General features: G+C 44.9%; 1 protein-coding gene across 3 annotated transcripts in view; it reads right to left on the bottom strand.

The window, feature by feature from the left end:
• The window catches only part of LOC110528177 (sodium channel protein type 8 subunit alpha), a 115667-nt gene that overhangs the window by 83575 nt on the left and 5355 nt on the right, over positions 1-26737 (bottom strand). For 2 of the 3 annotated variants that reach the window (XM_021610033.2, XM_036983720.1), the window contains exons 2-7: positions 26667-26737; positions 11933-12051; positions 11065-11154; positions 10814-10942; positions 7709-7800; positions 3327-3548 (exon numbers count right to left, since the gene is read on the bottom strand). The exon at positions 26667-26737 is cut by the window's right edge and continues 264 nt beyond it. In XM_021610033.2, coding sequence (XP_021465708.1) covers positions 3327-3548; positions 7709-7800; positions 10814-10942; positions 11065-11154; positions 11933-12051; positions 26667-26737 — 723 coding nt within the window. Of the gene's footprint in view, positions 1-3326; positions 3549-7708; positions 7801-10813; positions 10943-11064; positions 11155-11932; positions 12052-26666 lie in introns of those variants that run through there. The other variant, XM_036983721.1, reaches the window with a different exon arrangement.

Below are 26737 nucleotides of genomic sequence, written 5' to 3'. Positions count from 1 at the left end.
CCGAGGTAGTTGAAAAGAGAACACACAGAAGGCTGTTGTATAAAACACCTGTCTCAGGATTACATCTTCAAACTAAGGGCAACCATGGCATCCATGGCAGAGAGGAAGAAGCGTCCATCCATGTGTATGGGTAAGATAGTCTAGCTAGCCACATTTTCAGATGTTATACGTTTCTAATTTTGTTAGAAGTTAGCTAACTAACATTAGCTGACTGGCTCGCTAGCTAACGTTATGTGTATGATCTGTGTAGTAATATTATTTGTATCTCAGAGCCATTTGCATTGCTAGTTAAAGCCTTATTTTCCTGTAATAATGAAGACAAATTAGCTAACGTGAAGACGTTGTCAGCTATATGATATGGTCAGTATTTGAACTGGCTAGCCAGCTAACTTAACCAGCTAGCTAATGTTAACAAGCTAGAAATGAACCACATTTTTTTTTAGAAAGTTGCTTTTAGTTGCCTGGTTTGCTAGATTGACATATACTAAATTCATTTTAAACTGGTGGGTTTATTGGTGTTAAAATACACTAGTTATGCTATTTTGGACCACCAGGCTGCTGATGTCATGCAGCCTGTAGTTTTTGTGTTTATTATTTTTCACAACAACAATGACAAGTTTGATGTCAAACGACAATAGAATGTTCATGATGTCACTGCGACATGGATAGACGTAGTATAAACCGGCCTTTAGTCTTGAAATCTTTGATTGTGGGTCATATGATTGAGTGTAGTCTGGCCCAGGAGTGGGAGGGTGAACGGAAAGGCTCTGGAGCAACGAACCGCCCTTGCTGTCTCTGCCTGGCCGGTTCCCCTCTTTCCACTGGGATTCTCTGCCTCTAACCCTATTACAGGGGCTGAGTCACTGGCTTTACTGGGGCTCTCTCTTGCCGTCCCTGGAGGGGGTGCGTCACCTGAGTGGGTTGAGTCACTGATGTGGTCATCCTGTCTGGGTTGGCGCTCCCCCCCCCCCCCCCCCCCCCCCCCTTGGGTTGTGCCGTGGCGGAGGTCTTTGTGGGCTATACTCAGCCTTGTCTCAGGATGGTAAGTTGGTGGTTGAAGATATCCCTCTAGTGGTGTGGGGGCTGTGCTTTGGCAAAGTGGGTGGGGTTATATCCTTCCTGTTTGGCCCTGTCCGGGGGTGTCCTCGGAGTGGGCCACAGTGTCTCCTGACCCCTCCTGTCTCAGCCTCCAGTATTTATGCTGCAGTAGTTTATGTGTCGGGGGGCTATGGTCAGTTTGTTATATCTGGAGTACTTCTCCTGTCCTATTCGGTGTCCTGTGTGAATCTAAGTGTGAGTTCTCTAATTCTCTCCTTCTCTCTTTCTCTCTCTCGGAGGACCTGAGCCCTAGGACCATGCCCCAGGACTACCTGACATGATGACTCCTTGCTGTCCCCAGTCCACCTGGCTGTGCTGCTGCTCCAGTTTCAACTGTTCTGCCTTATTATTATTCGACCATGCTGGTCATTTATGAACATTTGAACATCTTGGCCATGTTCTGTTATAATCTCCACCCGGCACAGCCAGAAGAGGACTGGCCATCCCACACATGCTCTCTCTAATTCTCTCTTTCTTTCTCTCTCTCGGAGGACCTGAGCCCTAGGACCATGCCCCAGGAATACCTGACATGATGACTCCTTGCTGTCCCCAGTCCACCTGGCTGTGCTGCTGCTCCAGTTTCAACTGTTCTGCCTTATTATTATTCGACCATGCTGGTCATTTATGAACATTTGAACATCTTGGCCATGTTCTGTTATAATCTCCACCCGGCACAGCCAGAAGAGGACTGGCCACCCCACATAGCCTGGTTCTTCTCTAGGTTTCTTCCTAGGTTTTGGCCTTTCTAGGGAGTTTTTCCTAGCCACCGTGCTTCTACACCTGCATTGCTTGCTGTTTGGGGTTTTAGGCTGGGTTTCTGTACAGCACTTTGAGATATCAGCTGATGTACGAAGGGCTATATAAATAAATTTGATTTGATTTGATTGTTTAGAACATGTCCTCACATGTAAATCCTTAAAGAGATGGGTGGGGCTAAGGCTTAAGAGGGTGTGAACGATGCAAAATGGGTGCTGGCAGAAAAATAGCTATCCAGTTGTTTTACCAAAACATTCAAGCGCCATTTTGTCAAAAGTGAGGTTACAAGTTTATCAACTTCCCATTGTTCCTCAACTGTAGTGTATGACATACAATTTTCTAGCTCTGAGTCTCTACTTTTATCCAGTAGGTTACATATCTGCGACACAGGAGTGGGCTATATCCCATTGTGAGACAGCAAAACGAGTATTTGAAAGAGAATTTACAAGAGCGACGGCCTTTAAAAAGTTAATCCCTCTGAAAATGGTCTATGTGGCATCGATATGAGTTGGAAACAGTTATTCCAGTCAAAATTGACTACAAGTATAAACAGGATCATTTTGGTCATAAAGTCAGTTTCGTAGAAAACGGAGTTTGGAACATCCGTGTGTCACAACGGTTAATGAAGGTTGGGTTGAGATTTGACAATGTCCATTTGCCCACTAATATGGGGTAAACAGCTGAGGTGATTGCTTTCTATCCAATACCGTATACAGTGAGACAGACCTGCCCAGCAGTCCGACTTTATTTAAATATGACCACATATCGCGCATTTTTTTACTCGTGAAATACTGCACCAAACACCTCAGTTAGATATAAAATTGCGCAACTAAAATATCCTCTGCAAAAACGTCAAAATTAATTACAGATTTCTTGATATATTTTATATTCATTCTGGGGATTTTGAGGAAGTGTAATAAGCTTCCTCATCTAGTGTCTTATGGGTGGACAAACATCATGAACCAAATGTGGAATCGGTCAGCAAACACACCTCCAAGACTGAAATCTCGTTTTTAGAATGATCAACAGAAAAACACGTGCTAATCGGCGTGTTCAGTGGCTCTTTAAAGTTACTTTCATAATCCAGGTTCTCAGATAATAGAATGAGGTATCTCACGGCGCTTCCCTGCTCAAGAATGCTTGAGAATGACCAGAAGGCGGGCCCAACAGACCTCGTGTGATTGGAGCTTCCTTAGTCACCCGCCTTAAAAGGCATATCTCTTGTGAGATACCTCTATTATCAGAGAACTGGAGTTATAAAAGTAACCTTAAGTTTTGCGTTATAGTCTTTAATTTAGACTATGAGTGAAACACAGAAAAGATCAACCCATTAACTAAAAAGGATACATTTGATCAGATTCTCTGGTAGGCATGGCCTACCTAGCACCCCCTCAAACTCAACTCAAATGTTATAAGTCGAAACGGTCTTCTGTCTCAGTGTCACACATCGTTTGGCTGTGTGTCGGACTCACTGCTGTTCATGATGTATTCGGTCCAGTCGAAGCCCTTGCTGCCATTGGCCAGGTAGTTCTCAGTGGAGTTGATTGGCCAGATGACACATTTCTGCCGCAGGTTGCCCATGAAGAGCTGTAGTCCAATCAAAGCGAAGACACTGAGACAGAAGACCGTGAGGATCATAACGTCTGACAATTTCTTGACGGATTGAACTAGAGCACCGACGATGGTCTTGAGTCCTGGGGGAAGGAACCAGACATGCATTCACACACACAGACACAAATGTGCACACACACACACACACACCCGCGTATGTGTGTTTGTGTACACACACATACATATAAACACACAAGTGCACACACGCACACAAACAAAGAGAAATGGGCATTGCTGGAAAGTACAAGCTTAGCTATGAATTATTTCTATAGAGTTTTTATATAGTAGTAGTATAGTAGACCATCACATAAAACTGTACTTCTTCAAGTTAACATCAAACCAAAACGACCGCTCTGTTCAGAATCAACAATATCTCAATTTGGACAGGTATAACAGAAATATTCTAAACTGCAGGCGTATGTGTCATAATAATAATAATGCGTATGGTTGATATATTTTCCATGAGGAAAGGAAGGTTTTCACTTCAAACACTCTGATATGTCAATAGTGATTGTGTTCTATATTGTTAGTTACTGTTAAGTCATATTGAACTAAATTACAGCGAGAATAGCATCCTTGATAACTACAGTACCAGTCAAAAGTTTAGACACACCTACTCATTCAAGGGTTTTTCTTTATTTGTACTATTTTCTACATTGTAGAATAATAGTTAAGACATCAAAACCATGAAATAACACATATGTAATCATGTAGTAACCAAAAAAGTGTTTAACAAATCAAAATATATTTGAGATTCTTCAAAGTAGCCCCCCTTTGCCTTGATGATAGCTTTGCACACTCTTGGCATTCTCTCAACCAGCTTCAACTGGAATGCTTTTCCAACCATCTTGAAGGAGTTCCCACATATGCTGAGCACTTGTTGGCTGCTTTTCATTCACTCTGCGGTCCAACTTATCCCAAACCATCTCAAATGGGCTGAGGTCAGGTGATTGTGGAGTCCAGGTCATATGATGCAGCACTTCATCACTCTCCTTCTTGGTCAAATAGCCCTTACACAGCCTGGAGATGTGTTGGGTCATTGTCCTGTTGAAAAACAAATAATAGTCCCACTAAGCACAAACCAGATGGGATGGCGTATCGATGCAGAATGCTGTGGGGGCCATGCTGGTTAAGTGTGCTTTGAATTATAAATAAGTCATTGACAGTGTCCCCAGCAAAGCACCCCCACACTATCACACATCCTCCTCCATGCTTCACGGTGGGAATCACACATGTGGAGATCATCCGTTCTTCTACTCTGCCTCTCACAAAGACACTGCGGTTGAAACCAAAAATCTCCAATTTGGACTCACCAGACCAAAGGACAGATTTCCACAAGTCTAATGTCCATTGCTCGTGTTTCTTGCCCCAAGCAAGTCTCTTCTTATTATTGGTGTTCTTCAGTAGTGGTTTCTTTGCAGCAATTCGACCATGAAGGACTGATTCACAGTCTCCCCTGAACAGTTGATGTTGAGTTGTGTCTGTTACTTGAACTCTATGAAGCATTTATTTGGGCTGCAATTTCTGAGGCTGGCAACTATAATGAACTTATCCTCTGCAGCAGAGGTAACTCTGGGTCTTCCTTTCTTGTGGCGGCACTCATGAGGGCCAGTTTCATCATAGCGCTTGATGGTTTTTGTGAATGCACTTGAAGAAACTTTCAAAGTTCTTGACATTTTCCAGAGTGACTGACCTTCATGTCTTAAAGTAATGACGGACTGTCGTTTCTCTTTGCTTATTTGAGCTGTTCTTGACATGATATGGACTTGGTATTTTACCAAATAGGGCTATCTTCTGTATACCACCCCTACCTTGTCATAACACAACTGATTGGCACAAACGCATTAAGAAGGAAAGAAATTCCACAAATGAACTTTTAACAAGACACACTTGTTAATGCCTTCCTACCTCATGAAGCTGGTTGAGAGAATGCCAACAGTGTGACAAGCTGTCATCAAGGCAAAGGGTGGCTACTTTGAAGAATCTCAAATATAAAATGTTATGGGTTTTTTAACACTTTTTGGTTACTACATGATTCCATATGTGTTACTTCATAGTTTTGATGTCTTCACTATTATTCTACAATTTAGAAAATATAAAAAATAAAGAAAAACCCTTGAAAGAGTAGGTGTGTCCAAACGTTTGTCTGTTACTGTACATCAAACAATAGTACAATAATTAAAGACACATAAAAAACAGCAACAAGATTATCAGACATTCAAGCATTTTAAACACCACAACATAGAAACACCACAACATTGAGAGTGCCCCTACGTGAGATTTCCATGAGACTGACACACTTCAGTGATGATCAAAATACTCCCCAAATGTTCTAAATCAACAAAATGACACAGAGGTAGGCTACACCAAAATAGTTCTAAGACTAATAGGTGATGGAGTTGTGGAGGGATACCAATTCATGACAAATTTATGTTAATTTACACCATTATGTGAATGTAATTTTTATGTAATTTTCTCTTGTTATTTTTCTGCTCCAGTCTCAGTTTCACAGGCAGTGTAGAGCATCCTTGGAAAGAGTGGGGCCACTCTCAAATAATAGATATCAAAACAACTACAAAACATCCACCAGATCGACCAAACACAGCAGCACAGCACAATGAAGAGAGAGCGCAGGAATGGTCAGAGGAAGAAGTTGGAAGAGAAGAGAGGGTAGACGAGGGGGGCAAGGGTAAGTGGGGACAAGTGGGAATGGCAGGTTGCATGCAGGTCATTAAACGCCAAGGCTGAAGGAATTGACTCCATGTCATCATCACCTGTCTGTCTGGCAACCGGGATGGTGACTTAGCTTGGTTCCCATGGTTAGAATGGTTCCCATCCTAGGCACCCCCATCATGTCCCACTCGTGCTGTGTGGTGTGATCCCCACTGGGTGAGCCTTTTAGGTTGGGACCCCTTTAGATCAGAGGCCTACACTGGAGACTGAGCCAACACTACTTACTGGACTAGATGTATTTAATGCACAATTTCACATTTACTTCCTGCCCCAGACATTTGCTCAACAACACTTTTGCACCATTAAAGTGTTCTGCAGTCGAAGTTCTACAAAATATCTAAAGGCTAACTAAGTGTGTGTGTGTGTGTGTGTGTGTGTGTGTGTGTGTGTGTGTGTGTGTGTGTGTACATAACACATAACTGATTTTCAATCCAACACTTATATATTTGCACCATTGGAACTGTTGGATTGAAAATCAGTTGTGTTACCACTGTGTTTATTTCCTTTAGTTACTTTCTCTGTTGTGTTTATGCCTTAATGTCCCAGGATTAACAAAGATCTTCTCAGAAACTAAAAGTCCACATTTAGGAGTTCACTGTTATAATCATAACAGAATGGAATTCAAAGTAAAGAAGCTCCTTAAAAGCCAAAGTTGTAAGATAAAAAAGCAGGTGTCTTGAAAAGCTTCATGCAGCATAAAGTGTGTTGTCAAACTAGGCTTGGCAGTCTTAAGGAATTCATTGTTCGTCAGAGTGCTCCGTTATGGTCAGGGCTTCATACAGAAATGTGATGTGTTTTAAGATGGTGACAACAACTAAGGTAGAAATTTGAACACAAACTCATCACCTAAACGTTCTGTATTTACCTCGATTCATTCATTTGGTGGATGTCAACACATGACTCTCTGTTGGAAAGTGAATCGAACCTCTCTGAAGAGATCCTCATGGTCTAAATAAGATACAATGTGTGAGTGTGAAACCCTTGTCTATCACTTTGACTTGGAGGTTAAGATGTCAATAATAATAACTATTTTGCATTTCTACTACTCCTCATACTAAGACCCTGAGTTTTTCTTAACCATGGGAGAGTTATCAACTAGGGCCTGACGTTTTCCTTGGGGGACAACTCAGGCTCCTACCCATACGATCTGCTGTCAGTATACTGTATGAATCTGTTAATGTCACTTTGGGGGAGAATACTATTAAAATACAAGCATTAATACAACATTTGCAGTGTATCCCACCTGCGTATTATATGGGTTGTTCGTCTTCTAGTATGTCATATCAGGAGCACCTTTTCAACTTAACACCACAAGACTGCCAGTAGACTGCGAAGCCTATCAAAAATGTATTGCTACCATTTTTGATCGTTTGGAAAATAAAAAGTCAACAAAACAGTTATCGTTTCTGAGGCATCCTCTTTAAGAGTCTAAAGTAATAAGAAATTATGAGAATCCATTTAATGAGAAATCAAAATAAACTCGGCTTTAGTGTTTAAATGGGAGTCTCACCTGGAATGACAGAAATAGTTTTCAATGCTCGGAGAACTCTGAACGTTCTCAGCGCCGAGACATTCCCCAGGTCCACAAATTCTGTTACATATCTGTAACGGGGTAGGATCACACACAGAACAAAACACCATGACACAAAACACAAACGGTAACACACACAAACCTACAGGTCACACACACGGACGCCAAGTGCACCACACCAGCACCATCACCACCGAAGAAGATGACCGGCAGGAGGAGGGGACACCACAGCGAGAGAGAGTGAGAGAGAGAAGCGCCTATCCCTCCAGGAGAGAGGAGCGAAGGTGGAAGAGTAAACTAAAAGAAACAGAAACAAAACCACACCTAACACTGACCCCAGCAACTCGCCCGCCCGCCCGCACACACACATCTATCTGCACAGTCTTACCTGGGATAACAGAAATAGTTTTCAAAGCCCTCAGAACCCTGAACGTACGCAGAGCTGACACATTGCCTAGGTTTACAAACTCTGTTATATACCTGCAGAGTGGATCAGATCACAGTTACTCAGCAGTCGTTCCAGAATGAAAGAGAGAAAGAAGGCAGGATTGTGGTAAATGCCATTTCAATTAAGTCAATTCAGTAAGCAAACTGAAATTCCAATTACATTTTTTTGTTATTGAAAATATTTGGAATTTCAGTTTACTTCCTGAACTGACTGAATTGAAATGGAATTGACCCCAACCTTGAAAGAAAGAAAATACAAAAATAAAATAAAGGAATAAAAAGGAAGATAGGAAAATACAAAATAAAGAAAGAAATACACTGTATGGCCCAAAATGTTTCAACCAAATGTTTCAAAATGTTACACAGATAAATCAGAGAAAACATATTGTTGTGCTAAAATTGGGCAGGGCAATCATTCCTTGCCAAATTCGAACAATTACAATATTTGCATAACTTTCAATCATCAAAATCTCCTTTTACCAAATTCCAAAAAGACTGCTATCCCTGACCATTGAAACAATCTTCTTTGGTAGGATATCCCCCCCTCTGCAACATGTTGTTTTTAAAGGAGGATACAAGTAGAGTAACCAGATTAGTTTTTTACGCATCTGTATAAACTCTACATCATTTCAAGGAGCCATCTCACTCTCTAGAATTTACGCATCTGTATAAACTCTACATCATTTCAAGGAGCTATCTCACTCTCTAGAATTTAACTAGTTAGCCATCACATGAAAATGGATTCTCTTTCAACAAACCCATGCATATGTGTGTCATTCTCATAAAATTCAACATTACAAATATACAGTGCATTCGAAAAGTATTCTAACACCTTGACTTTTCCCACATTTTCTTACATTACATCCTTATTCTAAAATGTATTAAATATAATTGTTTTCTTATCAATCTACACACAATACCCCATAATGACAAGGCCAAAACAGGTTTTTAGAATTGTTTCAAATGTATTAATAAATAAAAAACTGATATCAAATTCAGACCCTTTGTTATGAGACTTGAAATTGAGCACAGGTGCTTCCTGTTTCTATTGATCATCCTTGAGATGTTTCTACAACTTGATTGGAGTCCACCGGTGGTAAATTCAATTGATTGTACATGATTTGGAAAGGCAAACACCTGTCTGTATGTCCCACAGTTGACAGTGCATGTCAGAGCAAAAACCAAGCCATGAGGTCGAAGGAATTGTCCGTAGAGCTTCAAGACAGGATTGTGTCGGGGCACAAATCTGGAGAAGGGTACCAAAAAACTTCTGCAACATTGAAGGTCGCCAAAAACACAGTGGCCTCCATAATTCTTAAATGGAAGAAGTTTGGAACCACCAAGACTCTTCCTACAGCTGGCTGCCCTGCCAAACTGAAAACCGGGGGATTTTGGTCAGGGAGGTGACCAAGAACCCAATGGTCACTCTGACAGAGCTCCAGAGTTCCTCTGTGGAGATGGGAGAACCTTCCAGAAGGACAGCCATCTCTGCAGAACTCCACCAATCAAGCCTTTATGGTGTAGTGGCCAGACAGAAGCCACTCCTCAGTAAAAGGCACATGACACCCCGCTTGGAGTTGGTCAAAAGGCACCTAAAGGACTCTCAGACCATGAGAAATTAGATTCGGTGGTCTGATGAGACCAAGATTGAACTATTTGGCCTGAATGTCAAGCATCACATCTGGAGGAAACCTGGCACCATCCCGACGGTAAAGCATGGCGATGGCAGCATCATGGTGTGGGGATGTTTATCAGCGACAGGGACTGGGAGACTAGTCAGGATCGAGGGAAAGATGAAAGGAGCAAAGTACAGAGAGATCCTTGATGAAAACCTGCTCCAGAGCACTCAGGACCTCAGACTGGGATGAAAGTTCACCTTCCAACAGGACAATGACCCTAAGCACACAGTGAAGACAACGCAGGAGTGGCTTTTGGACAAGTCTGGACAATGTCCTTGAGAGACCCAGCCAGAGCCCGGACTTGAACCTGATCGAACATCTCTGGAGAGACTTGAAAATAGCTTTGCAGCATCGCTCCCCATCCAACCTGACAGAGCTTGAGAGAATCTGCAGAGAAGAATGGGAGAAACTCCCCAAATACAGGCGTGCCAAGCTTGTAGCGTCATACCCAAGAAGACTCGAGGCTGTAATCACTGCCAAAGATGCTTCAACCAAGTACTGAGTAAAAGGTCTGAATACTTATGTAAATGTGAAATTTCAGTAGCTTTTTTTAAAATACATTTCCAAAAATGTATGAAAATCTGTTTTTGCTTCGTCATTATTGGGTATTGTACGTAGATTGATGAGGGGGGAAAAACCATTGAATCCATTTTACAATAAGGGTAACCTAACAAAATTGGGAAAAAGTCAAAGGGTCTGAATACTTTCTGAATGCACTGTACCTGTACTAACATATACTGTATGTCCTATTGACTGATTGATTCAGTTGAATTAATTCTATTTTGCGGAATTCATATTTGGTAATGCTTCATCATCTTGGATTATTTTGCATGATTGGCAAAATTCTCTGGTGTGGAATGTACTGCCTGGCCCAACCCTGTCACCCTGGTTGAGATGGCAGTGCAGAGAGAGATTGAGGTGTAGAGAGAGGAATATTGGGAGGAGGTGGACTACTTACGCCATAGAGATCACCATGAAGTCCAGCCAGTTCCATGGATCTCGTAGAAAAGTGAACCCGTCTATACAAAAGCCTCGCGCCACAATCTTGGTAAGCGATTCGAAGGTGTAGATACCTGTGAAGGTATACCTAGAGCACAATAAGACGAGAGACAGTGAAAGGGTGAGATATGTGAATAAATGCATATTTGTTTATAAATGTGTTCTAAACAGTTTATGAATGTACATAGGGAGTTATAAATCAATACTTACTCTACTATCTTGTTCCATTCTGGAGGATCACTAAATGTCATGAAAACACAGTTGGTCAAAATGGTGCTCATGATGATCATACTGAATACCGTAACAGGGAAGAGAGTTAAGAAAAGGTTGATGACCATATAAACTCCACCACCCATCAACATACAGTAGGAATATAGTTGAATATACTGTGAGACACTCTACAATGACACAGTTCATCCATTATTTTTTACATTTTATTTTAACCCTTTTTTCTCCGCAATTTCGATCTTGTCTCATCACTGCAACTCCCCAACGGGCTCGGGAGGCAAAGGTCAAGTCATGCTTCCTCCGAAACATGACCCGCCTCAAATGGAGGAAACACTGTTTAACTGATGACCGAGATCAGCCTGCAGGTGCCTAGCCCGCCACAAGGAGTTGCTAGAGCGCGATGAGCCAAGAAAAGCCCCCTCGACCAAACCCGGATGACACTGGGCCAATTGTGCACCGCCCTATGGGACTCCCAATCACGGCCGGTTGTGATACAGCCTGGGATCGAACCCAGGTCTGTAGTGCCGCCTCTAGCACTGCGATGCAGTGGCCCCATCCATTAAATATTTAACGAGATGTGGATCCAGGGTATCCGGATAAGGGAGGGAAGATTTTTCCGGACAGTGCGGGTCACAAGATCCAGATCAATGCACAAGGATGATTTGGCCTGTATCACCTCTTCTCTGATTCTTCAACCAATCAAAAGAAAACATCACAATCACTAGCTCCTTCAACCTTAATGTTATGTACAGTACATTGAAGAAATACATGTACATGCTCTGTGATTTCCCCATGATAAACAACAAAATCATAATTTCAAAGCAAGACAATGCACCACTTGAAAGGATATGAGTGTATCAAAATCTTAATTGCTATTCGCCTAAAGTGACTAAAAGGGCTGATGACGTACAAGGAGTCCGTGGCGTGGAAGCGGAAGATTGTTTTCCCTTTGTTTAGGACTATAAACGTCTGGAGAGAGAGAGAGAGAGAGAGAGAAAGGAGAGAGAGAGAGAGAGAGAGAGATGCATTAACAATGGCAATACAAGGCATGACACATACGGGACATGTAGAAAAGAAAAGCTGCACAATCTCATGGCTCCGATGTAAATATGCTGCCATCATCAGGGTTTCATGACACATACAGTACATCCCATGCTGAGATAACAGAAATGGGAAGTCATGACTAAGGTACACTAAGCTGACTGTTCATTGGCTGATCTGATCTCTGAGTCACTGCAGGCCTCATCTCTGAGTCACAGGACACACAAGGTGGCTCCACTCATTTTATGGAACTTGCTGCTTCAGTTTGCCATGCCCATTCACTACAAGAAGAATTCTGTTGTATTACGACCACAAGTAGTTTTCAAGTTTAAACCCACTTTAACATGGCACCATAAGGAGTACTCTGCATTTCCTCCCAAAAGCAATCAACAAGAGGGTAAACCAATATTGGTAACTTATTTGTTACTGAGGTATAAACAGGGTATATCCTAAGATGTGCTGACCATGTGTTTTATGCACATACTAGGGCACAGGCTGAACAGCAAAGACAACCACAACATCTTCTCTCATTATAGAACAGTAAGGCAGAGAATTCTGATTCTTTAGTAATTTGCATACTTTTTAGCCAGTAGTTCTCAAAGTAAAATTGCTTACTATGTCACACAGGTGCAGATATGTGCACCACGTCAAGGCTCTCTCTCTCTCTCTCTCCTGTGTGTGTGTGTATCTTGCTAGTGAAGGGCTGAAGCTCTTTGGCTAGAACTTGAATTGCTAGGGATCTGGCCCTCTTGGGGGAAATGTAGGGAAAACAGTCACTTTCAAAGTAGGGATTTTATGGCTAGTTGAGGTGAAATTAATTCTGCTCATATATTCTGCATGAATGAACTACACATTGACATATCCAGCCCAAAGCGGGAGGTTTAAAAAATACTTAGTACTCGGCAAAGTTCCAGAGCATGTCTTTAAGTCAACCATGGCCTTTAGTCTCTTCCACTAAAGCACATGCACATGCATCTTTTACTAATGAGAAAACATATTTCACAACTATTACGGAATGTGTGAAAAATATAAAATGGAATTCAATGACCAGGTCTGAATAGCCTGATAACTAAAAAACTTCAAATGTTTTTATTTTTTTATTTTACCTTTATTTAACCAGGCAAGTCAGTTAAGAACAAATTCTTATTTTCAATGACGGCCTGGGAACAGTGGGTTAACTGCCTGTTCAGGGGCAGAACGACAGATTTGTACCTTGTCAGCTCGGGGGTTTGAACTCGCAACCTTCCGGTTACTAGTCCAACGCTCTAACCACTAGGCTACCCTGCCGCCCCATTTCAAGAAATACTTTGCACTATCTAACTACTGTACCACTTCCAGTTAGAGTAACTAAGAGCCTGATGGTGACAGTCAGATATCCCAGTGTTTGTGTCTGTTCCTTCCTTCCTGTGTTCCTCTCCCCTCTCTCCAGTCTGTGGCCAAATAGTTGTCTTCTTCTCCCAGCTTAAAGCTCTTACTGGAAAAGAACTGCAAACGCTGCCATCGATCAAGCCAAGATCTGCTGACTCCAGCCTCTCAACAACCACTCCCCATCCCATAAACAGGCCCGGGCCAAGTGGGGCTGGGCTGGCTGTGGTGAGGTTAGGCCCAGAGTTCTGAGAGAAGGAGTGTGTGTGTGTGTGTGTGTGTGTGTGTGTGTGTGTGTGTGTGTGTGTGTGTGTGTGTGTGTGTGTGTGTGTGTGTGTGTGTGTGTGTGTGTGTGTGTGTGTGTGTGTGTGTGTGTGTGTGTGTGTGTGTGTGTGTGTGTGTGTGAGGGGGGGGCTGTATGCGATTGCATTTATGTATGAGCGCACACGTGTGTGATTGTGTGCATGCGTGTATGCACGCTTGTATGTGGGTGTGTGTGTGCACAGGGAGTGAGAGGAAAGAGACATCACAGCAGAAGCGTGACCAGTAGACAATCAGCCGTACTGTTAATTATAAGTGCCTACATTAACTTTTCTGGCTCCACTTCATTCATTAGTCCTGTTCCCAACCATACCCAGAGAGACAGAGAGAGAGGGGTGCTACGTAACACATGAGTCCAGATGATCAGATGATCTCTGCAGTACCTTCCTACTGTACAGTACAGTACAGTACAGTACAGTACAGTACAGTATTACACTCCACAGCAGTTGTGGGACTAGGGGAGAATATATAGGCCAGTATACCGCACCCCACGCAACATAGGCCAACACGCATAGAATTAAACACTAAAACATCTCAGCTCACCATACTACACACTGAACACAGATACAGCCCGATTCACACACAGTCAAACAACCCGTTACACTGTAAGCCCCACACATTTACAACAGAAACACAAAGTCAGACTAACACATTAAAAACTAAACTGTTCACATGGCATGCACAACAAACAGACACATACACATTCAGAGAAAGAATCCACACCTACAAAGACATACAGTATGTATATAGAGTCCCCAAAAAGGACTTCAGACAAACTCTCTCTCTCTCTCTCTCTCTCTCTCTCTCTCTCTCTCTCTCTCACTCACACACACACACACACACACACACACACACACACACTGGGACTGTCCGTTTGTCACACACTCCAAGGGAAACACTGGCAAGGAGCGGCTGGGCAACAAGACAGAGGTGTCCTGAGACAGGAGTGTCCTGAAAGCTAATTAGATTAAAGTAGCGAGTGGTGGCTGCAGAGCAGTCTGGGGAAAAACTAAATGTATTCTCTATCTGCATTACAACACTCCTCACTCTCCCCTGATCCCTCGCTCTCTCCTCCCCTAAGTATTTCTTCCTCTCCTTTCTTTTTGACCATAAACTATCTATAGCTAGGCTAACTCAAATCCTCACCATTTCTTCCTGTCAGAAAAAATTGTCTGCCTCTATCATTTACCCCAATCATTGTCTGGTGTAGGTTAAAATTAGGCCCAGGTACAAATTAGGGCTACAGCTAAAATCTAACGGTCAAAGAAATGTGGGGAGTCAAATGTTGCTATGACAGAAGAGACGTTTAATGAGTGGCCTGCTCTGCTCATTGTCAACATGGCCACAGATTTGGTTCCTATAGCCTCATGTTAGGTGTATGTGTTCTCTCTGGTTGTCCTGACCTTCAACTCCTCCCTCCCTCTCTTTCTTCCCTCCTTCCCTGGGGAGTGAAGGCGACTTTTACTTCAGACCCTCTGAGGACATAGCTTTAGTTTAGGACACACAGGTAAGCCTCTGTTTGCATGGCTCTAATAGTCTTATTGGCACCAAATGGTTACATTCCAATGTCATTAATCATATTAAATGTGATTAAATAATCATATTAATTTTATCTACTGCTATCAGCCAGGAATAGTCATTCATATTCTGACAGGCCTTTGATTCACTGACATTATTGAGCCATAATAACTACAGATTCTCAATACAATATTTCATTGGACCAATCTGTAGAGATTTTCCCAGTTCGCTGACATCTGCAGTTATTTGCTCCCGAACAGTTTTCATTTTGTGATGACACATCATACACACACACTGACATACACACATGCATGCACACACACGCCATACATTGGTTTCATCGCTAATATGCTAGGCCTGTGTTTCAATTTAGGTCATCCACTATGGCATACTGCAATCAACGTACATACAGAATCATAATTAAATTGTAAAGGGTATGTCTGTAAGCTGGATGGATGTGGAGAGAGAGGAGGGAGAAAATCTGCTATTGATTACACTAACTGGCTACTGTATATGGCTTTGTATGGCTGTGGATAGCGGAATATGGTTGTGGATAAGAGAAAGAGAGAGAGAGAGAGAGAGAGAGAGAGAGAGAGAGAGAGAGAGAGAGAGAGAGAGAGAGAGAGAGAGAGAGAGAGAGAGAGAGAGAGAGAGAGAGAGAGAGAGAGAGAGAGAGAGAGAGAGAGAGAGAGAGAGAGAGAGAGAGAGAGAGAGAGAGAGAGAGAGAGAGAGAGAGAGAGAGAGAGAGAGCCTATAGGAGGGTAGTAGCCAGGACATAGTGAGGCGCCCCATTACTATGGAGAGGAGAGTAGGCTAAATAGCCTACGATTCCCGGACATATTGAAGTGGGCCAATACATAACTGTTTGATGCATGAGTGTGCTGGACCCACTGTGTGATAATCAAAGGCATGCTTCACATGCATAAACACACACCATCACACAGTATATAGACTTTATTTTTTGTGTCATTGACTTGTTTATTGTGTTATTGGCTTGTTTATTGTTTATTCCATGTGTAACTTTGTGTTGTTGTTTGTGTCACACTGCTTTGCTTTATCTTGGCCAGGTCGCAGTTGTAAATGAGAACTTGTTCTCAACTAGCCTACCTGGTTAAATAAAAATTCAAATAAACACAGTGGCACAGGTCCTATACTAGTACACACACAGGAATGCAGTCCCACTGATCTAAATACTAGTACACACACAGGAATGCAGTCCCACTGATCTAAATACTAGTACACACACAGGAATGCAGTCCCACTGATCTAAATACTAGTACACACACAGGAATGCAGTCCCACTGATCTAAATACTAGTACACACACAGGAATGCAGTCCCACTGATCTAAATACTAGTACACACACAGGAATGCAGTCCCACTGATCTAAATACTAGTACACACACAGGAATGCAGTCCCACTGATCTAAATACTAGTACACACACAGGAATGCAGTCCCACTAATCTAAATACTAGTACACACACAGGAATGCAGTCCCACTGATCTAAATACTAGTACACACACAGGAATGCAGTCCCACTGATCTAAATACTAGTACACACACAGGAATGCAGTCCCACTGATCTAAATACTAGTACACACACAGGAATGCAGTCCCACTGATCTAAATACTAGTACACACACAATGCAAACAGAATGTCTCATGACGGATTTGCTGCAAAGCTACTGCAAGTTTCATCAGCCACAATAGAAGCTTTGAAGAGAAATACATATGCAGGAATAGGAGGCAGAATGCAGCTGCAGAGACAACCAAAGAGAGGGAGAGGAAGGAGGGAGGGGGAGAGGCATGCAGTGGAGCAGTGAGAGAGGGATGTGGAGGGGGCATGCAGGGATACAGGGACAGCAGCAAAGACAGACAAAGAGAGAGGGAGCAAAATAAGGAGAGAGAGATAGGAATGGGGGCATGCAGTGGAAGAGAAAGAGAGAGATAGAGAGAGGGGAATGAGGGGGTGGAGGGGGAGAGGGAGGAATGCAGAAGAAAACCCTGAGAGCTGCAGAGGGGAGAGAGCCATAGCAGAGATGGATGGCTAGATGTAGGGAGGGAGGGAGTGAGGAGAGGGATAGGTAGATGTAGTGAGGGAGGGAGGGAGGGAGGGAGGGAGGGAGGGAGGGAGGGAGGGAGGGAGGGAGGGAGGGAGGGAGGGAGGGAGGGAGGGAGGGAGGGAGGGAGGGAGGGAGGGATGGATGGGTAGATGTAGTGAGGGAGGGAGGGAGGAGAGGGATGGGTAGATGTAGGGAGGGAGGGAGGGAGGGAGGGAGGAGAGGGATGGGTAGATGTAGGGAGGGGGGAGGGAGGGAGTGAGGAGAGGGATGGGTAGATGTAGGGAGGGAGGGAGGAGAGGGATGGGTAGATGTAGTGAGGGAGGGAGGGAGGGAGGAGAGGGATGGGTAGATGTAGGGAGGGAGGGAGTGAGGAGAGGGATGGGTAGATGTAGGGAGGGGGGAGGGAGGGAGTGAGGAGAGGGATGGGTAGATGTAGGGAGGGAGGGAGGAGAGGGATGGGTAGATGTAGGGAGGGAGGGAGTGAGGAGAGGGATGGGTAGATGTAAGGAGGGAGGGAGTGAGGAGAGGGATGGGTAGATGTAGGGAGGGAGGGAGTGAGGAGAGGGATGGGTAGATGTAGGGAGGGAGGAGAGGGATGGGTAGATGTAGGGAGGGAGGAGATGGGTGGGTAGATGTAGGGAGGGAGGGAGTGAGGAGAGGGATGGGTAGATGTAGGGAGGGAGGGAGTGAGGAGAGGGATGGGTAGATGTAGGGAGGGAGGGAGTGAGGAGAGGGATGGGTAGATGTAGGGAGGGATGGAGTGAGGAGAGGGATGGGTAGATGTAGCGAGGGAGGGAGTGAGGAGAGAGATGGGTAGATGTAGGGAGGGAGGGAGTGAGGAGAGGGATGGGTAGATGTAGGGAGGGAGGGAGGGAAGGAGTGAGTAGATGGATGGGTAGATGTAGGGAGGGAGGGAGGGAGGAGAGGGATGGGTAGATGTAGGGAGGAAGGGAGTGAGGAGAAGGATGGGTAGATGTAGGGAGGGAGGGAGTGAGGAGAGGGATGGGTAGATGTAGGGAGGGAGGGAGGAGAGGGATGGGTAGATGTAGGGAGGGAGGGAGGGAGGAGAGGGGTAGGTAGATGTAGGGAGGGAGGAGAGGGATGGGTAGATGTAGTGAGGGAGGGAGTGAGGAGAGGGATGGGTAGATGTAGGGAGGGGGGAGGGAGGGAGTGAGGAGAGGGATGGGTAGATGTAGGGAGGGAGGGAGGAGAGGGATGGGTAGATGTAGGGAGGGAGGGAGTGAGGAGAGGGATGGGTAGATGTAAGGAGGGAGGGAGTGAGGAGAGGGATGGGTAGATGTAGGGAGGGAGGGAGTGAGGAGAGGGATGGGTAGATGTAGGGAGGGAGGAGAGGGATGGGTAGATGTAGGGAGGGAGGAGATGGGTGGGTAGATGTAGGGAGGGAGGGAGTGAGGAGAGGGATGGGTAGATGTAGGGAGGGAGGGAGTGAGGAGAGGGATGGGTAGATGTAGGGAGGGAGGGAGTGAGGAGAGGGATGGGTAGATGTAGGGAGGGATGGAGTGAGGAGAGGGATGGGTAGATGTAGCGAGGGAGGGAGTGAGGAGAGAGATGGGTAGATGTAGGGAGGGAGGGAGTGAGGAGAGGGATGGGTAGATGTAGGGAGGGAGGGAGGGAAGGAGTGAGTAGATGGATGGGTAGATGTAGGGAGGGAGGGAGGGAGGAGAGGGATGGGTAGATGTAGGGAGGAAGGGAGTGAGGAGAAGGATGGGTAGATGTAGGGAGGGAGGGAGTGAGGAGAGGGATGGGTAGATGTAGGGAGGGAGGGAGGAGAGGGATGGGTAGATGTAGGGAGGGAGGGAGGGAGGAGAGGGGTAGGTAGATGTAGGGAGGGAGGAGAGGGATGGGTAGATGTAGTGAGGGAGGGAGTGAGGAGAGGGATGGGTAGATGTAGGGAGGGAGGGAGTGAGGAGAGAGATGGGTAGATGTAGGGAGGGAGGGAGGGAGGAGAGGGATGGGTAGATGTAGGGAGGGAGGGAGGAAAGGGATGGGTAGATGTAGGGAGAGAGGGAGGAGAGGGATGGGTAGATGTAGGGAGAGAGGGAGGGAGGAGAGGGATGGGTAGATGTAGGGAGGGAGGGAGGAGAGGGATGGGTAGATGGAGGGAGGGAGGGAGGGAGGGAGGGAGGGAGGGAGGGAGGGAGGGAGGGAGGGAGGGAGGGAGGGAGGGAGGGAGGGAGGGAGGGAGGGAGGGAGGGAGGGAGGAGAGGGAGGAGAGGAATGGGTAGATGTAGGGAGGGAGGGAGGAGAGGGATGGGTAGATGTAGGGAGGGAGGGAGGGAGGAGAGGGATGGGTAGATGTAGGGAGGGAGGGAGGGAGGAGAGGGATGGGTAGATGTAGGGAGGGAGGAGAGGGATGGGTAGATGTAGGGAGGGAGGGAGGGAGGGAGGAGAGGGATGGGTAGGTAGCATGCAGCAGAGAGAAAGAGAAAGACATGACAGAAGGCTAAACGGGAAACAATGGAGAGTAGGTCATTGAGGGAGGGGGGAGTAGCCTACCACAGCTGGGGGGGGGGGTTCTTTAAACACCTGACTTCAGCCAGGATTTTTGTCTGAATCATCGTCTAAGACATCAATGACCTTCGCAAACAGAAACACATTCAGTGAGAGAAACCATCGTAAACCCTTGCTAAAACGTTAGCATTAATACATCCAGAGATGATGGTCACATTACGGTATACAGCATACATAACCTACTGGCCAGCATTTACGCAACCACATGTACTATAATGCTAACACATCATTATCCAACCACACTACCTCCCTCCCTCGCTCCCTCCCTCACTCCCTCCCACAATCCCTGGCACACATATGTACTACACTCTTGTAAAAAAGGGTGCTATCTAGAACCTAAAAGGGTTCTTTGACTGTCCCCATAGAAGAACCCTTTGAATAATAATTTTTGGTTTCAAGTAGAACCCTTGTCACAAAAGATTCTACATGGAACCAAAAAGGGTTATCCTACGGGGACAGCCGAAGAACCCATTTGGAACCCTTTTTTCTAAGAGTGTATATAGCCAGTCCAACTCCACTGAGTATCAATCCCCTCTAGATGTCCCGTGTGGTGTGCTCCCCCCTCCCAAACCCCATCCTTCCCCTTCCCCTTTCCCTACATCTCTACTCCCCCTCTCCTCCTCTCGGCAGTACAGAAGGATGCTGTGTCATCAGACACTAAGGACTCAGACAGACCGCTAAAGCCAAGCCCTTGCTCTAATTTACTACACCTCAGAGAGAGAGAAAGAGGGAGAGAGAGGAGAGTGTGTGTGTCGGGGGGGATTTGACTCTTTAAAATCACAGCCATGGCATGACAGGAAGTGAATAAAGTCCCCAACGTGGGACCTGGCTATGGTAAATTATATCAGTGTATGAAGGACATATTCTGGATATGTTTTACTCATTCAAACCTACTCACTGTTCCTGTGTGATCAGCATCAGCCATTGGAAATGACCAGTCGGCATGCTACTCAGCTAGGTTCATTTGGGGACAGCAGCAGTCTGCCATGCAGAAGAGATGCTGGTTACACCATAGAGATAGAATGACTAGCAGGAGAGACTCTGGTTACATCATAGAGATAGAATGACTAGCAGGAGAGACTCTGGTTACACCATAGAGATAGAATGACTAGCAGGAGAGACTCTGGTTACATCATAGAAATAGAATGACTAGCAGGAGAGACTCTGGTTACATCATAGAGATAGAATGACTAGCAGGAGAGACTCTGGTTACATCATAGAGATAGAATGACTAGCAGGAGAGACTCTGGTTACATCATAGAGATAGAATGACTAGCAGGAGAGACTCTGGTTACACCATAGAGATAGAATGACTAGCAGGAGAGACTCTGGTTACATCATAGAGATAGAATGACTAGCAATAGAGACTGGTTACATCATAGAGATAGAATGACTAGCAATAGAGACTCTGGTTACATCATAGAGATAGAATGACTAGCAGGAGAGACTCTGGTTACATCATAGAGATAGAATGACTAGCAATAGAGACTGGTTACATCATAGAGATAGAATGACTAGCAATAGAGACTCTGGTTACATCATTGAGCTAGAATGACTAGCAATAGAGACACTGGTTACATCATAGAGATAGAATGACTAGCGTGAGAAATACTGATTACATCATAGAGATAGAATGACTAGCAATAGAGACTCTGGTTACATCATAGAGATAGAATGACTAGCAATAGAGAGTCTGGTTACATCATAGAGATAGAATGACTAGCAGGAGAGACTCTGGTTACATCATAGAGATAGAATGACTAGCAATAGAGACTGGTTACATCATAGAGATAGAAAGACTAGCGTGAGAAATACTGGTTACATCATAGAGATAGAATGACTAGCAATAGAGACTCTGGTTACATCATAGAGATAGAATGACTAGCAATAGAGACTCTGGTTACATCATAGAGATAGAAAGACTAGCGTGAGAAATACTGGTTACATCATAGAGATAGAATGACTAGCGATAGAGAGTCTGGTTACATCTTAGAGATAGAATGACTAGCAATAGAGACTGGTTACATCATAGAGATAAAATGACTAGCAGGAGAGACTCTGGTTACATCATAGAGATAGAATGACTAGCAATAGAGACTGGTTACATCATAGAGATAGAATGACTAGCAATAGAGACTCTGGTTACATCATAGAGATAGAATGACTAGCAATAGAGACTGGTTACATCATAGAGATAGAATGACTAGCAATAGAGACTGGTTACATCATAGAGATAGAAAGTCTAGCGTGAGAAATACTGGTTACATCATAGAGATAGAATGACTAGCAATAGAGACTCTGGTTACATCATAGAGATATAATGACGAGCAATAGAGACTCTGGTTACACCATTGAGCTAGAATGACTAGCAATAGAGACACTGGTTACATCATAGAGATAGAATGACTAGCAATAGAGACTCTGGTTACATCATAGAGATAGAATGACTAGCAATAGAGACTCTGGTTACATCATAGAGATAGAAAGACTAGCGTGAGAAATACTGGTCACATCATAGAGATAGAATGACTAGCAATAGAGACTGGTTACATCATAGAGATAGAATGACTAGCAATAGAGACTCTGGTTACATCATAGAGATAAAATGACTAGCAGGAGAGAGTCTGGTTACATCATAGAGATAGAATGACTAGCAATAGAGACTCTGGTTACATCATAGAGATAGAATGACTAGCAGGAAAGAGTCTGGTTACATCATAGAGATAGAATGACTAGCAGGAGAGAGTCTGGTCTGGTTACATCATAGAGATAGAATGACTAGCAATAGAGACTCTGGTTACATCATAGAGATAGAATGACTAGCAGGAGAGAGTCTGGTTACATCATAGAGATAGAATGACTAGCAGGAGAGAGTCTGGTTACATCACAGAGGTAGAATGACTAGCAGTAGAGACTCTGGTTACATCATAGAGATAGAATGACTAGCAGGAGAGACTCTGGTTACATCATAGAGATAGAATGACTAGCAGGAGAGACTCTGGTTACATCATCATTTGGTTCATACCCATCAGAAAAATCACTTCAGATGAACAACAGTGCTGTCCCACTTTTTACAGTGTATGAATGGCTAGCAAGGGTCAATGCTACTTCACCATAGAGATAGAATGGCTACAGGGGTCAATGCTATCGTAACAGTATAGCTTCCGTCACTCTCCTCACCCCAACCTGGGCTCGAACCAGGGACCCTCTGCACACATCAACCACAGTCACTCACAAAGCATCATTACCCATCGCGCCACAAAAGCCACGGCCCTTGCAGAGCAAGGGGAACAACTACTAGGTCTCAGAGCGAGTGACGTCACCGACTGAAACACTATTAGCGCGCACCACCGCTAACTAGCTAGCCATTTCACATTGGCCACACTACTACACCATAGAGATAGAATGGCTAGCAGGAGAGATGCTAGTTACACCAAACAGTGCTACATTCTTTCACATTCACTTGGTCACTAGACCATACCTGTTTTAGCTTGTCTGAAGCACAAACATATCTAACAACCAGGCTTAAGCTATTGTAGATTCTATGTACTGTATGCTGTATTAAACAACCAATAGTATGGTATTGTCTAGTTCCTTCAAACTCAACTCTGGACCTCCAAGCCAGTTACACTGTATTTTTTCATTGTTCCCTTGTAGTTGGGGACTGATTTAGACCTGGGACATCATGTGGGTGAAATTAAGTAAAAGTTTTTACGAAGGGTCCAGGCCCACATGTTTGTCGGGCACGCACACACAGCGTTCACTGTGGCTCCTCCCACACACATGCACTTGCACAACTTAAATTCAACCTCATCTTCAACAAACACGTACTCACACACACATGCACTGCCACACACACACATGCGTGCACATACGCCTGCACAAATGCACACATGCACAGATACACACACACTAACACACACATCCACCACAGCCAGGGGAGAGGAGAAACTGCAGTGACTGCACTTTTCCCTCACCGGCACCGCTCCCCTCTTCCCCTACTCGATTCATGAGTGCTGTGATCAGGTTTCACTGCAGCTGACAGCAACACACACGGTCATACGCAAGCTTGCACACATGGAGGTGGGGAGAGCGGGAGGGGATAGGGGAATTGGCGGTCGAGTAGAGGAGAGAATGAGAACGAGAAACCTGGAGAGGTAGAGAGAGAAAAGAGGTTGAGAGATGGAGAAGGAGGAGGTTTTGAGGTGACAAATGAATATGCATGCCGGGGCTCCCATAGGTGTCATGAAAGGTGAAGGTGTGGATGGTAGAGGGGAGGGAGGGAGGTAGTAAAACGCTCTGAATGGCCAGGGAGGCGGAGGCCCATTGTCTGTCCCAGACCATCCTGGTCCCAGCAGGTCAGTGACTTGCGCTCTGCTCTCTACCGGGTCCTCTTATGTAATTGATACACACACACAGCCCGGCCTGCAGTGTGTGTGTCACAAAGGTAAGAGTCCTTGGGAGGGCAGAGTGAGGGAGAAGCGTGATAGCATACATGCGCACACACACACTCATTCACTCTTACGCACACACACACACACACACACACACACACACACACACACACACACACACACACACACACACACACACACACACACACACCCACTCACACTCACACAGCGATCTAGGGAGGGAGGTCACTGAGACAGACACAGCTCCAGACATGAGAGAGGTGTGCATGAGGGAGCCCTGAGCACCACCTGATGAACGAGTCTACCTCTGTCCCTCCTCAAGGACAGGGAGGAGAGAACAAAGGAACACGGGAGCAGAGGCAGAAGAAGGAGAGAGCCAAGCATAACAGATAGGGCAATGGGGTGAGGAAGAGGGGAGGACGAAGGAGAGGGGGGAAGACGCAGCAATTGTACCTCGCCATCACCCCTCCTCTGGCTGCCATCATAGAAGTCCATGGATCATTAGATCATAGGAGACACACACACTGCTCAGTGGACCTCTATTGCCCTGCAGGCCCTAGATTATCTTACAGGCTAGAAAACCCATCCCAGCCCTGCCTCCATCCTAACCTAGCCTAGCCTGCAGCTCAGTCCAGCCTCTTAACCAGCCTCAGCCTCAGCCCTGCCCAACCACCAGCCTAGCCTTCAGCCCTGCCTCCAACCCAAGCCAGCCCAGCCCCCAGTTTAGCCCAGCCATCCAGCTCAGCTTAACCCTTTCTCCAGCCCTGCTCAGCCCAGCTCAGCCCAGCTCAGCCCAGCAACTCAGCCAAGTACAGCCAGCTGGCCCAGGAATCAGGCTGCTCCTCACCTCTACCACCCTCAAGGTGCAGCCAGCCCCTCCTCTCCTCTCCTGGGCTTGGATTACACTGGGGGGTGGAGGCTGAGGGGAGAGGGGCCTAAACTGAAAGGGAAACTGTACTGTTGTGCCCTGGGCTGGTAGGGGAAGCAACCATTTGACTTATGCTAAATGGGAGCTCTTAATTGTTGTGTATGCATACAAACTGGGCGTATGTGGTGTTTGGCATGAATCATGATACGATAAGGTGGTTGTATTTTTAAGGAAGCCATGCAACAAACAAAACAGCTGCTATCTCCTTCAAATTGGTACAAGTAGGCAGGGAAAAGTATCCCATGCAAAAATACTATGAAGTTGTGCAAAATGTACAGTATGCAGGGAAATGTACATACACTAAATGCATAAACTTGCACACACACACCACATTCTCCTACACAGAAACCTAGATACCCACACACACACACGCACATGCAGACTGTCTGCTTCGACAGAACACCCTCATGATCCAAGTGCGATTTTCCTCACCAGCAAATTCAATTAGCAGGAGCACTGATAGCACATATTCAGAGAGGCCGGTTGGTCTCATCTCTGCTGCCAGCATCCACCAGCACATTTCCAGTAAGTGCAGCAACATAGAGCATCAATCAACAGATAAGACTACATAAGCATTACCAAACAGGCCTGCGGTCCAGAGCTCTAGACATTCACTGCAGTGTTACTGGATCCACCAGCATCTTCTGGGTAATTGTGCTTGCCAGAGCATTCAGAACATACTTTTGAGCACTATGTGAGCCTTCTTAGGAATCGACTGGCTCTAATTGCCTCTCCCAGTGGTCAAACTATTAAAGAGCAATAACCCACCTCAAGGTCATCTTTGCTGTTGACTCTGTGCCATAACCCTATTTTCATGACTGGTACAACGATGTGGAACACAAACATAAACATTTCAACTCTATATCTGGCATGGTACAGGTGTCTTCATTTTTTTCAGCCCATAACAATGTGAGTGAGGTGTATAATATTGTTTCAAAGTAGATTTGTTTAAGACTACCAAGAAACACTCTGTGTGATCCTGATTTAGTCCCCTGCAGTAAAAGGTTCATCAAGTTTCCTATAGATAGTTTGATTTTAAATTTACTCATAGCCAAGCCATGGTAGTGTTTTTTCCTTATACTTACCTCATAAGCTTAACATCTCATTCATAAACGTGGTTAAAGCTTAATATAGGGGACACACATTAGGATTTATAACAGTCATAAGCAGTATACATTTAAAAGGCAAACTACAAAGATTTGAGTATAGTACAATCCATTTGTTCCTTCCTCAAATTATTTTTCTAAACAGATATTATACCAGTACTACTTTCAAACCTCTGACCCATCTCATCCTACCCCACCACCCTCCAACCCCTAACTTCTCACTGCAGGAGAGTTAGTTTGATCCCTTTGTCATGTCGAGCCCTGTGTGGGATTGAGTGGTGTAGGAACTCACTTTCTCATTCATATAATAAGGGTCCAAGTCCTCCAGTGGTACCGCCACCAGCCCATTAGGGATGTCCCCGT

This window comes from Oncorhynchus mykiss, chromosome 7, assembly GCF_013265735.2.
Source record: "Oncorhynchus mykiss isolate Arlee chromosome 7, USDA_OmykA_1.1, whole genome shotgun sequence".
Taxonomy (NCBI): domain Eukaryota; kingdom Metazoa; phylum Chordata; class Actinopteri; order Salmoniformes; family Salmonidae; genus Oncorhynchus; species Oncorhynchus mykiss.
The sequence above is the reverse complement of the archived record's forward strand: the minus strand, read 5'-3'. Positions and strand labels throughout refer to the sequence as shown.